Here is a 13,368-nt window from a genome sequence, read left to right on the forward strand (position 1 = left end):
CAGCCAGGGATCCGTGGCTCCTCTGGGACTGGCCGCCCCACAAGCCCCTCCGCTCCCCATCACTGCCCAGGACACATCCAGCCCCAGAGGGCACTGGGGTTTGTCCCACTGGATCCAGGGTCTCCTCTGCAAGCATTTTTTGCTAAATGTAAAGCAAGCATCAACCCACAGGCTCAGACACGCACCCTGCCTCTTCCTTGGGAGGCTGGCACCATGCCCTGCCTACGGGGACAGGGAGGGGGCAGTATGTAGGAAGTCATTATGCTAAATCTTTCCAAGGGAAGGGGACCAGCCTCGTGCTGTCAGGGGTTTTAAATGCGATCCCACGAGCAAAGGGCCCAGCCTGGGGCTGGCAGACCATTCAGCCTTGGCACATTCCCATCCCAAAATAAGACCGCTGCCTCCTACTTCTCCAGCCCTCCCTGTGCCACTCATCTGGCAGGAGAAAGGCGACCGAAGTGTTTCTCTGTGTCTGATTCCTAGGCCTGCCGCTTTGTTCTCAACTTCTGAGAATTACCCTTGTCTAGCCGTCACAATCCCACGCAAAATGACCCAACACATATGAAACAGTGCACTTTTGTAAAGTGAGATAAAACCTCGGAAGCCAGACCTGCCTTTAATATCACATAGCAAAAGGAGGGCTCCCCCGGAGGCGGCGCGCCACCAGCTGACCCCGCCGCACACACCTCCGCAGCCTGTCCCCGCTGACCTCAAGGCCACCGTGGCTCCTCGGCTGCAGGAGCCCCGGCCTGGCTGGGGTCCGCACCCTCCTCTCCCCGCAAGCCTGGGCCACACTCTGTAGGTCTCTGGACTTCAGACGAGACTCCCAAAGCTGCTTCCAGGGGCCATTCACCACCAAGCTTGGGGGGCTTCCATGGGGCCTGACCTCCTCCAACTGACACTTGGGCCCCAGATGCCTTCAGTCTGAAGAATTTGGGACCTACTGTGTCCAGGGTGGACCCCACCAGAGGAGACTGAGGGCTCCGGTCTCGCTAGCAGCTGCTCAGCATATGCCCACAGAGCTCAGAAGAGACTTCTGGGGACCACCAACACTTCACAGGGTACAGACCTAGGAAGACCAGAGGGAGTGCGGGAGCCCGTTTGCTCAGCCTCCAGGTCCTACCCAGAGAACCTGCGGCTCCCCTGTCTCGTGTCTCCTTCCAGAATGTTCTCCACATACCAACACAACACGGACATCCTTTTCTTTCCAAACAGATGACATCCCACAGCCATGATTTACACCTTGCCTTTTCCCTAGGACGCATTTTTGGGGAATGTTCCACCTGCAAGCTTGAGGAGCCACCTCACCCTTTCTCCTGGCTGTATGGTATTCCAATGTCTGCATGGCTCATCACACCTGTGGGCATTCAGGTTGTTTCCAATCTTCTACGTACTTAGGGATCCCCTATATACTATCATTAGGGCTTGAGTTAATGACTCACCTCCCTCAGCTGACTCTGCTAACGGCAACCATCCCCACGCTTCTGGAGAATGAGACAAGCTCCTATTTTTTTGCTCGGCTCTCTTTACCCCACGTGTGTGCAAGTCCAACATTCTTTAAAATACAGATTCTGATTTAAAAACAAAACAAAGCCCACTCAGCACTCCTTTAGAGGCCCTCCCCTCCCACAGAATGTCTCAGCTTCTTTCTGGGCTCCCCCCTGCCTCCTCCCAGCCACCAGAGCAGGTCATGGCTCAGCCTGCAGGGACAGACGCCACAGACGACACATGATATCAAAGTCACCGACCACCCCAGTTCGGGAAGGTCCATTTTGCAGAGGCGAACAACTAGAGTCAGGCTGCCGTGGCGAGGGCCCAAAGCCAGCAGGTGCTCAGGTCCCCCGAGCTCCCCACTGAGGACAAGACCACTCTATGCGGTGGAAGTCAGGGTGGTGGGCCCTGGGGGCACTTTGTGTGTTTACAGTGCTGCACACACTTAAATCTGGATCTGTCAGGCACATTCGGCCCCCTGAGGGGCCGCAGGCTGGGAACTGCTCCAGGCTGAGCACCTGTGGGGGCCTGTGTTAGGATCCCAGCCCCCGTGGGCCCCGCAGCGGCTCTGGCCCCATTCCCTCCCAGCATTCCCGACCAGCCGCTCATGCTCTGATCTGTGCTGGAACACGTGTGGCCTGGAGGCATCGAGCCTGATGCTGGTCACAGTAAAGGCAGACCCGTCACAGCAGGACCCACAGTAATCAGAACGCCAGACGCCCCCTGTTGGGAGCTCCACCCGTGGGTGGTCTGCTCCAGGCTGCCTGAGGACACACAGGCGGCTCTGAAAATGACGCCTCGGGGCCCGTGGGGTCTTGTTTGCCACATTTCCCCCAATTTAAATAGCACCGAGCTTTAATCAGAGGCCACTACTTTTTAAAAGAATTTAACAAACATTAGAGTTTGCTCATGTAAAACAGCAGAATGAGACTGAGAAGATGCAGTGTTGCCCTAAAGAGGAAATTATTAAATGTGGTTCAATGAAATCATCAACCCAAATAGCATATGAGCACAGGGACCCTCACACATTCCCACCCACGTGGCAGCGGGGGCTCCTGGCCCTCCATCGGAACGAGGGCGGAACACGCAGAGCTGCGCCAGGGCCTGGCGGGCGGGTCCACAGCCAATAGCCTCGTCAGGCAAGTGGCCTGCGTGTGCCCTGGCGTGTTTGAGGACAGAGCACCCTCGGGAGCAGCAAACCCCCACATGGTGAGGCCACTCCAGCAACGACCCCCGTCGCCTGCAGAGCCACATGCCACCCTCTGCTCAGCAGCACCAGAGCAGACGCCCAGCGTGGCAAGCAACAAACGTGCTTCTTTCTTCCAGAGCACTCGGGCTATCAGGCACTTTGGCCCACAAAGCGTTAAACATCCCCCAATGGGGGCAGAACCCACATCTGCTCGTGATGGCTCACAGACGCCGCGGCCCCCCGTTTCTGATGTAATTACCAGCGCTGCGGCGAGAGACAGAACAAACCAGTTCATTAGGAAATCCACTGGAAGCTCTCAGAAGCGCTTCATAAACAAAACAATTAGGTGCACAGCTCCCAGGGCTCCCCTCGGCCTCTGACTGTGGGCCGCCCCCCACAGATCCCGCAGCCAGCCGGGCGGGCCAGGTCCCCAGCCTTGGACCCAGCACGACGCAGGCTGCGGGAGGCCAGGGCTCCGGCGCCACCCTCCTCCCCTTTCTCTATAAAGGGAGCATTATCCGGATGTCGCTGTCCTCCCTGGGGCCCAAAGACATGACCCTGGCCCCCCAGACCCCTCGCACCTCCTACTGAGGTAACATTAACAGAGCAGGTGCTTCGTGAGAGCATTCCCACAACACTTACAAAGGCCACAGAGGAAGACATGACATGCAGCAGGATCCAAAACAAAGCCAAGGGGCCTGGGGCTCCTCAGGAGCTACCGTGTGGCTGTGACACCTGCCCACACGGGAAAGGACAGAGTGACAGGAGGCTTGGGGGAAGGAGTGTGGGGGAAACACACTTCACACAGCAATTTGCTGCGAGCCCCATGCACCTGGCTGCCCAGCGCCATAAATCATAGGGTCAAGCGAGGCGCAGACGGGCAGGTGCACAGCCGGACCTCCAACCCGGGTGGGTCGCAGCTCCCTGTTCCTCCTCACGCCTCTGCCCTCACCCCCACCCCGCCTCCTGGTTAATCGCTGAAGCAGGCGGCATCTTTACCAAAATAGAAGGCACACGACCTAGACAATTTGGTTCACGTTTTACAGCAATGGAGCCTGATGGGCCCCAGGCTGGGCCTCAGGAGAGGCCTCCCCGCCACTACGTGCAGTGCACTGGGGGGCCAGGGCCCTCTCCCCTCTTCCACACCCAGTAGCATCCCCCTCCCTGCTGATGCCTCTGGGCGGGGAGCTGACAGTTCCCAGGGAAGCTGAGGCCTCGGCAGGCGGCGGCCCAGACAGCTGGCGGAAAATCAGTTAAGTGCACCCAGGCTCCTGGCCGATCAAACCGGGTTTTAAATCTCTCTCGCTCTGTTTAATTCACAGTCAACTTCTGCATCTGCCTTGTGGAGTGGCCTGGGACGCCAGCACCGCCCCCCCCCCCCATGGAGGAATGAGCCCCTTGTCAGGCTTCACCCAGTGCCACCCACCACAGGAGCAGCCAGGGCTGCGCCGAGCTAATCCAACGTGGCAGGCAGCCTTGTCGGACTAATTCGAGCTCAGGCCTAGAACGGGTAGTGCGTGCACATTAATTTTCTCTGAGCAAAGCCGGCGCATCCCTCTGATCTCCCCCGATAGTAATCCCACTACAAAGCCTGCCGGTCTGAGCACGTGCCCAGGGAATTCTGTTCTTGGAAACGGAGCTCAGGCCTCAGGAGGCAACTCCACCACCCCAGCTGAGCACTGGACACCCGCCAGGAGGCGGCCACCAGCCTGGAGAGACACCTGCAGCTGGGAAGTGTGTCCTCCAGAAATCTCAATGGGCACCTGCCTCCAAGTGGGATGAGGAAGACAGGCAGGGCGTGGACATTCCGGGTCCAGCCCTCTTGTTGCTGTGACCTCGGCAAAGTCACTTGACCTGTCTGGCCCCCCTGAGTCACCTGGAGGCAGGATGGCGCCATCAGTAAAGCTGGAGGGAGAGACTCAGGGGGAGAGAGGATGGGCCTGCTAAGGAACGCCAGGGCTCAAAACAAAAGAGCAGCAGCATGTGACCCGGGGCTGGGCAGGCCCCACACCTGCTGGGCACGGGAGCCCTGTAGCGTCCTGGGGTCCCCAGGCCCCCGCCCTTGCTCCACCTCTCACCTTCTCCCTGCAGGCCCAGCTGGCTCCCGGATCCCTCCTACGCACGCAGTAGGTGCCCAACAGCACTCAGGCTGCTAACTCTGCATATGACAGTCTACGCTCCTGTTGCTCCCCACATGGAAGGGGAGAACGGAGGCTGGGCTGGAGTGACCGGTTTGGGCCTGTTTGGCCTGTTGCCTGGTTTGGTTTTTAATTCCCATTTATAAAACAAACCAACAAAACCAGCCCTACCACGGACAGCAACAGCCAAAAGCTTCCACCCCTAGGGGCTATGGGGCATTTACAGGGAGTACCCAGGAAAGGCAAGATCATTCCCCTCTCCCTGGAAAAGCTACACTTGTGTTTGTTTGTTTTTTTAAGAAAAGAAAGAAAAAAGTTGTAAGAAAAAGAAACCTACTGAGAGTGTATGTTTTTAAGAGACCCAAACCCCACCACACTACGCTAATATCCACCAACATTCGGTCCACCCCCCCATGCCCACCGGGTTACACATCTGTCACTCTAAGTGCCAGGCCCATGTGTCCCCCCTGCTGGGGGGTGGAGCTGCCAGTAAGCCCCTCCACCGTGTCCCTGTAATCACTGCCTCCTCCTCTGGGAGTCCCAGTCCTGACCCTTGGGCCCTCTGTGGTCCCTGGTTGCACAGCCGGCTTCTCCTTAATTATGTAAAACCCTGGGGCCAATTTCCCTCCGTGCATCCCGCCTCCAGATGGAGGCCCAGTGCTGCTCCCAAGAGACCAGGAGCTGGGAAGCAAGGGTTCTCATGTGCTATGCCTTGGTGACGAGGCCGTGGGATCCAGAAACTGTGCCAGGAATCTAGGACAAAGAAACAGGCAGTATTTTCCTGCCCGTCCCACCACAGGGCAAACCTGGGAGGGCTGAGGCGGCCGTGTGGTTCTCTTGCACGCTGACTGGTAGCGAAGGTTGATGCCAGCAGAGTGGCTCGGGAAGGAAAACCACTGAAGAGAGCAAACAGCAGAACACCACGTCAACTTGATGGTGAGAGCCCAGGGCAGCCCAGCCTTCTGCTGCAGAGTCGCGGGTGCCACAGTGTGAATACTGCCAAGGCAAGGCCAGGCCAGAGAGCACACCTTGGGTGCAAGACCGGGAGGAGTTCCCTCTGATGGCTCTGGCAAGAGGCTGTAAGCCTGGCTGCTTCCTCTGCAATTCTACCTCCAGGAGGAACCTGGGAACCCCTTTGGGCTGGGGGGCCGACTAGCGCTGGAGGGCTGGGCCTCCTCCTGCGCTGGGGGAAGTCAGGGCAGCGAGGCTCTGCAGGTGAATGGCAGTGGCATGAGGGCATTTGGCCTGGCCTGCTGGGCAGCCACGGCTCCCGGCACCCTCACAGGCCCATCCAGAAGCTCCAGAGGCAGCAGCCATGGCGCTGGGTGTGGAGGTCAGGACTGGGGGCCAACCTGCTCGAGAGGGCAGCGCCTGTGACACCAGAAACCCCAGGGGTTGGGGAAGGATGCAGGAAGGTGGGAGCCAGGGCCAGCGGGAAAGGCCAGAGCCTGCCCGTGCCATCAGCCCTCCAGACCGGGGGCAGCACACTTCCTCTGCAATGGCCAGAAGGCAACTATCTTCTGTTCTGCAAGCCAGGTGGTCTCTGTAGCAACTCCCCAACTCCGCCTTTGCAGGCAAAAGCAGCCAGAGACAGCTTGTCAATGAATGGGCATGGCTGTGCGCCAATAAAACTTCATTTGCCAATGTGAAATCTGAGTTACATCTAAGTGGTGTCTTGCATACTCTTCTGGTGACTTTTTACCAATTCTTTTCTACCCAAAGATGAGGCTCAGGTTGCAGACCATACAAAGAGCCTGCCAACTGGCCCATGGGGCCCCGGCTGCTGACCCTTGCTCTAGAAGGAGAAAGAACACGAATCCCTGAAATTCACGGAGGCTGGCCAAGTGCCAGAGGTTGGTGTCTGCTGCGTCAGCACAGAGGTGGCACCACGGAAGAGGAACAAGGTGGCACCACAGAAGAGGGGCGGGGGGGAGGGGCGCAATTCCTGAGAGCCGGAGAAGGTGAAGAACCAGGCTGAAAGTCTCTAAAATCAGGAAAGTGGAACACTCTCCCTGGGTTCTGAGGGAGGTATCAGAAGGAACTGGCCCAAGCACAGATGGGGGTGGGGAGCTCAGGCCGCACAGAAGCCCTTGCTTATTAGGAAGAGCATCCTGGGATCCTCCCCCAACCGCACTCTCCATTCCCGCAGACGCAGCCAAGGACCCAGCAGGTCCCTGAGAACCACTCGACCTCAACAATCTGCCTGCCCCTCCTCTGCCTGACACGCCTCGGCTGTCATCCGCCCGGCCAGGCGCCTTAGCTGCGTCTCCTGCCTGGACTAGTTACGGGGCAGCAGAGCTTGCAAGAGGCAGAAACCACTGCCCCGTCCACCGCCAAAAAGCCTGCGGGCCGCCAGCCAGGACTGCACGGACGGATGCCCCATGGCCAATGGCCACTCCCGGCTCACCCCCTCGCCTTCCCGCCACGGAGCCGGGGCAGCTGGGGTGGCTCTGCGAGGGAGCCCGGCACGGGGCCCGGCCACCCGCCTGAACCCCAGCTTGCGCGGAGCACTGCACGCCACTTGCTCAGTAATTTCACGCTACGCCGCCTGGCAATGTAAGCGTGGAGGCCCAATCTAAGGCAGCACTTCCCAAATGTCACTTGTTTGTGAACACATGGCTGAACCCAAAATTGCTTTTAATATCTGGGCAGTCCCCGCCGGCCCCAGTGCAGTTCCGGCGCTGACAGCACCTCCAGGATGGGCCTGCAATCTTGTCCAGAGCTTACGACTCAATCGTGGCTCCTGCCACAGCCGGAGCTCTCACTGCACACTGGCCCTGTGGAATTGTCTCCCCATCCACGGTGCCCCAGGGTCACGTGAGCAAAGCCACACACTCCAGGACATTTCATCATTCCTTTCGATCAAAAGAAAAAATCCTGATGCTCCCACCTCTCCCCTTTCAGCGAAGCCCAGCGTCTCTGCCAAAGACAGGCCCCCTGATAAAAATCCTGAGAATCTTCCCCACAAAGCCCATTTCCTTTTCTAAACCGCACTGACACAGTGAAGCTAGACAAGCGGGTAATTAGAAATATAAAGGAGAGCCAGTCCGTCTATACCCGAGCTGCCTGCCAGTAGCAGGACACAAGCCACCTATGTAATCTTCAGTCCAGCCTCTGCGTTCAAAAAGTAAAAAGAAACAGACGGCATTCACTTTCGTTATATTTAACCCAATCTATCCAAAAACACGGTCTACGTAACCAGCATGAACCAATTACTCGCGTGGTATTTCATGCCCTTTGTTACGCACTGAGCCTCGGACGTGGTGTGTGTCACGCTCACAGCTCAAGGCCACAACACCCACACATGGCCAGCGGCCTCCGTGCTGATCCCCAGGGCGTCACACCACTTCTGGGTCTGGTGAGAAACCCGCCAACTGCCCAGGTCCTGAGCGCTGACTCAGACCTGGCCAAGCAACTCCTCGGAGGAATCCTCAGGCCCCAGCGAGGGAGGCTGACAGGAAGCACCCCGTTTTACACTACACTGGCCCTGCTGGAGGGGGTTCTCCTGTTCCATGTGTCCCTGCACTAGAGAGACGCCTGTGAGTAACCGTCTGCAGCGAAGAGAGGCCGGAGGGGCTGAAACCCTGGACCAGAGCCCGAGACCAGCCTGACGGGAGGAGCATGCGTCTTCTGCAAAGGCCAGGGCAGGGGCCCAGGGCCGCAGTGGCAGTCCTGGGAGGAAGGCCCTTGGTACAAGCTGCACATGGAGGGCTGGGCCTGTTTCCACAAACAGCCCTCCTCGCTGCCTCCTCTCCCGGGCTCCATCTCCCCCTAACTAGGGGATCTGGAGTCACAAGGCCTGTGTACATCCCGTCACCTGGACCCACAAAGCCACCTCGGGCTCCAGGGGAAGCCAAGCCGAGTGGGTGGACACAACCCCATCCCTGCCCAGCAGCTCCCAGGGATCTGCGCATCAAAAGCTGTCAGTCAAAAGCACACAGACGGGTGAGCCAAGGAAATCTGGAAACAAGGGTTCAGTTCAGATGTCAAGTTTTTTGGCCAAACATCAGCCCTCTGAGAACAGGAACAGCAAATTCCCAGGAAAAAAATCAGAGGAGTCTCCTTGCCCCTCAGCAATCTCCATGGACAGCCCAGACACCAGGAAGCCCTCGGGCCCAGAGAGCAGGGTCTGCCGGGGAAGGAAAGCCCCCCGCTGCTGGTCGCAGGCCCCAGGCTGCCACACGTCCACTCACCTGCCCCATGCCTCCTCCCTGCTCCTTCCAGGTGAGGAATGTCTTGGGGTGAGTTCACTGAGGAGCCCAGAAATGGACCCAGGTGGAGACTGGGCCCCTGCTGAGCATAAGGGGAGGCCACATGGGCCCTGGCCCCAGGGAGGCTGAGAGGGGTCAACCCCCACTTTTTTTAAGATTTTACTTATTTATTCATGAGAGAGACAGAGAGAGAGAGAGGCAGAGACATTTAGACCCTCTTTACAGGTTCTGCGGGCACTTACCTGAGTGGCCACTTTGCCATAATCAATCCACCGCAGAGTAGCGAAGTTGGTAGATTCCGCACAGTTGAACCCGTGATTGAAGCCCGCATGGTAGCCGTAGGGAAAGGTGATCATGAACTCCCCAGCCTCCTGTGTGATCTGAGGAGGAAAAGGCCGACAGGTGAGCAGGAGCCAACAGGTGAGGGGCGAGGCCCAGAGTCAGGGCGGCAGTTACTGCACAGCTCACCTGCCAGAAGCCGTGCTGGCCCGGGGTAGACAGGCTGGTGGCAAGGGCCACCAGGAGCCACCAACAAGCATGGCAGGGCCAAGTGGGCTCAAGGATTTCCCACCAAGTGCCACGGAGCCCCGGCTTCGGGAGCCAGGCAAGCTCTGTCAGGTGGAAGGCAGCTCTGCCTAAGTCCCAGGGCTTCGGCCAATTCCCCACAGGCCTTTCCAGCAGGTATGGCCGTGGCCAGGATGAGAGCTGCTGCCCGCCCCAGGCGGGGCCCCAAGGTGACAGCTGCTCTAGACACATGGGACTATTGAATGCTAGGCCTCCAGGGACTCTCGGGAGAGAGGTGGCCGTGGCCCCCCTGCCATCCACTGGGAGACATTCTGATACGGTGCAGGGCCTGGGGAGAAGGCGCAAACAGCACGGGCAGCAGCTGCAGAGCCCCCCGAGCACAGGACGGGGTGTGCTCCAAGTACAGGGTCATGCCCTGTGAGGACAGGACGTTCCTGGGAAGCGACCTGAGCCCCCAGCTGTCGTAAGCCTGGGTCTGTCCCTTACATCCCAGGAGGTGGCTCCTTCCAAGCGAGGTCACAGAGGCCGGAGAAATAGCATGTTAGAAGGACACAATGTCAAGATCAGAACTGTCAAACGCTGATGGTTCTAGACCTATTCAAATGGTGTGATCTGGCCTCAGAAACAGAGAGACCCAAACCAAGGAGCTGGGCCTGAGTGACAGGGGAGAGGGTCCACAATGAGCCCAGATGGAGGCTTCTGGAACCCCCACCCTAAGGCCTGCAGGAAAAGGTGGGGGTGCCGTCTACCCCCCACCCCCGGGTGGCACTGAGCCCATCACTCAAGCATCCTGGAAGACATGGGAGCCGAAAGAAGGCTGACAAGTAACAGTCCCACTGTCCCCGAACACGCGAGGAGGGGCTGGAGGCCCGATCCACGGACGTGGAGACCGAGGCTGGTGGCAAGGGAGGGAGTCTCTGAAGTCCTTGACGGAACACTGGGTAGAACCCACAGGTTACGGGTTGTCGGGGGTTGGGAGTAACCAGCGCCCCGCACAGGGCCAGGCCACCAGCAACCCCGACACTGTGAGACGCGCCTCTGTCACTACGCTCCTTTATAGGGCTTCATGAAACGGCTTCGCATGGACTGTGCTCCTGTGTCTGTCTCTGTCCCTTCTCGCTTATAAAGGGAATCTCATTGTGCAGATGTGTTGTGAGGTACTTCCTCGTCCTGGCGACAGACCTTGGGCTGGCTCTGGAGTGGGGCTCCCACGAGTGGAGCTTCAGGAACACTATGGGCCAGTCTTCGCACACATGCGTGCTTGCATTCCCACGGGGTCCCGAGAACCTGCCGGGTGGTTTTCTGCAGTGGCCACCCATTGTGCACCTGGGGACCCCCCAGCACTCTCCCCATCACTGGCATTCAGGGGTGTCCTTCCGGGCTGGCTGCGGTACCCCCCGAGGTTTACACGTGCCCACACCTCCTTTTTTTTTTTTTTTTTTTTTTTAATTTTATTTATTTATGATAGTCACACAGAGAGAGAGAGAGAGAGAGGCAGAGACATAGGCAGAGGGAGAAGCAGGCTCCATGCACCGGGAGCCCGACGTGGGATTCGATCCCGGGTCTCCAGGATCGCGCCCTGGGCCAAAGGCAGGCGCTAAACCGCTGCGCCACCCAGGGATCCCCCCACACCTCCTTTTGCCCCCATTTATCAGGTTGTTCATCTTTCCACTGTAGCTTTGTAGGAGTTCTCAAGCTCGCTAATCTTTATTTCTTCCTCTAGAGAGATAAGTAAAAATTGCTGGATTCATTTAAGTAACCAACAAGAAGTCAAGCCCTGAGGGGGTGGGGGGCGGGAGATGGGAGAAGGTGGGGGGACTTCCAAAAACCAACCGCAGAGTCAAAAATCAATCAAAACTGACACAGCCTGGAGAAAAGCCAGTCCTTAAGAACACGAAGATATTTTTCTTTGCAAGTAATGAATTGCACCAATCAAGGGAAGTCAGCGTGCATTAAGTTATATTTTTAAATTCCTGTCCAAGTGACAGGCGTGTGGGGGATGAAGCCCATGCACGGTAGGAGGCGGGGGCGGGGAGAGAACCCTCAGTGTCCCTGAGGGCCCAGCAACCCCCGGCCACAGCAAGGATTCTCTGGGCTGGCTCCTGCCACAGGACTGTGTGAAATGGGTGACAGATAAAATTAACATTTAAGGATTTTTTTCCTTTTAAAATGTAAATACTGATTTTTCTTATCCTTTCCGAGTGAACCATGGACAGTGTAGCATCATCTAGCTCTTGCACCAAGCCCACTGGCCTGCCCCCTCCCTCCTTCCATCAGGACGCAGGCAGGCAGGCCGCCTGGCATGAGCTGGGAGCCTCGCGGGCACGCTGTGGGGTCCCTGTGGGCCTCGGGGCTGGGGTGTGGGGAGGTGCCTCCACCCGATTCAGGCAGATTGCAGGGCCTCCATTACCTGACGGCCCCTCCATAAACCAAGGCCTAGCACAAATGCGCTCCGTAAGGACGGCAAGATGATGCTCCTGTCACAAAACCTACACCCTGGCGGCTTCGTCTCGAGCCCACAGTGTCTGTCCTCCATGTCACTGTCGTCAACATTATCCCGACAATAAATTAGGTGGCACTTGGGATGATGGATAGGACGTGTGGCAAAGTAATAAGCAGTGAAGGGAACGCCAGCCCCGAATGCCAGTCATGGAGAAAGCCTGAATTCAGCGGCTTCCTCGAGCTCTCGCAGAATAAATGAGGAAGTCCGCGGCAGATTACAGAAATACACACTTTTAATTATTAAAAAGCTCTGCTATTGATCTGCTTTTTCTTCTAGAAGTAAATACCATTACAAAGATTTATAAGTGGAGTGCGAGAGTCACTCTCCCCCAGGGCTGCCGGGAATTCAGATGAGGGGACCCACGCGGACCCTGATGGGGCATTCATCTGGAGCGGGACGCTGCTCCCTGTTGGCCCAGCCTCGGCCTTCGGCCCGCAGGCCCTGGGGAACCGCTGATGGCCTGTGGACAGCCAGGGGCCGGCTGCGGAGAGGGGACCACGGTCTGTGAGTGCCAGCTGCCCCGGGCCGGGGGCCACCGCCGTCAGGAGATCTGCAGGTATCTCGTGCACAAAGTGCGGTGCAGGCAAACAGTGACGCAGGAGAAAAGAGGGTGCCCCCCAGCCGACTCCTCGGACTGGCATCTCTCCCCAGGAAGCACTGCCTAGGAGAACATTTTCCACAAACCACAGGAAAGCAAGTACTTCTCGCTTCTGTGAGCAATGCCGTGTCTGTCTGCCTGCAAGGTTCCTGGTAACCAGCGTTGTTCAAATCAGAAGATGAGGGGAGGGAAGGGAGGCATGGAAACCTGCATTTCTCAGAGCAGAACATCCCGCTATCTGATGGACGAGCCCGACAGAGAGAGCGAATCCCCGATCTGAGCACTAATGCTGTAGGCGATTTGATTGAAATGTCAGAAGCAATTTCCAACTCGCTGACACTCCCGGCAAGAGTGCAGCGTGAGGGTCTGATGGCAGAACTTGCTCCCGTGCCCAACAAATGCTCTTGTAGGGAGACCTTCGGGAACCGGATCCCCAGGAGGGTCCCTCACTCCTGGCCTGCCCCCACCCCCTGCCCCATACTCAGCCAAGAGTCTGCTCAGGCCTCCCCGGAAGGTTCTGGGCACATCCCCCCTCACCTGGAGCACCCTGCAGACACAGGCCTAGACTTTCCTATCCAGGCGGCTTGTCTGCAGGGAAGGGACTGGCTGCAGTGGACACCTGCAGAGCCCCACCCTGGGCGCAGAGCCCCACCCCACCTTGGGCAGAGCCCCTGACAAAGGCCAGGCCCGGGTGCTAGCCTTCCTCCCCCCTA

At 58.0% G+C, this 13,368-nt stretch overlaps 1 protein-coding gene across 1 annotated transcript in view; it reads right to left on the bottom strand.

The window, feature by feature from the left end:
• The window catches only part of KDM4B (lysine demethylase 4B), a 137,258-nt gene that overhangs the window by 38,233 nt on the left and 85,657 nt on the right, over nt 1-13,368 (bottom strand). Inside the window, 1 exon segment of the mRNA XM_077860372.1 lies at nt 9,272-9,409. Coding sequence (XP_077716498.1) covers nt 9,272-9,409 — 138 coding nt within the window.

This window comes from Canis aureus, chromosome 19 (assembly GCF_053574225.1).
Source record: "Canis aureus isolate CA01 chromosome 19, VMU_Caureus_v.1.0, whole genome shotgun sequence".
Taxonomy (NCBI): Eukaryota; Metazoa; Chordata; class Mammalia; order Carnivora; family Canidae; genus Canis; species Canis aureus.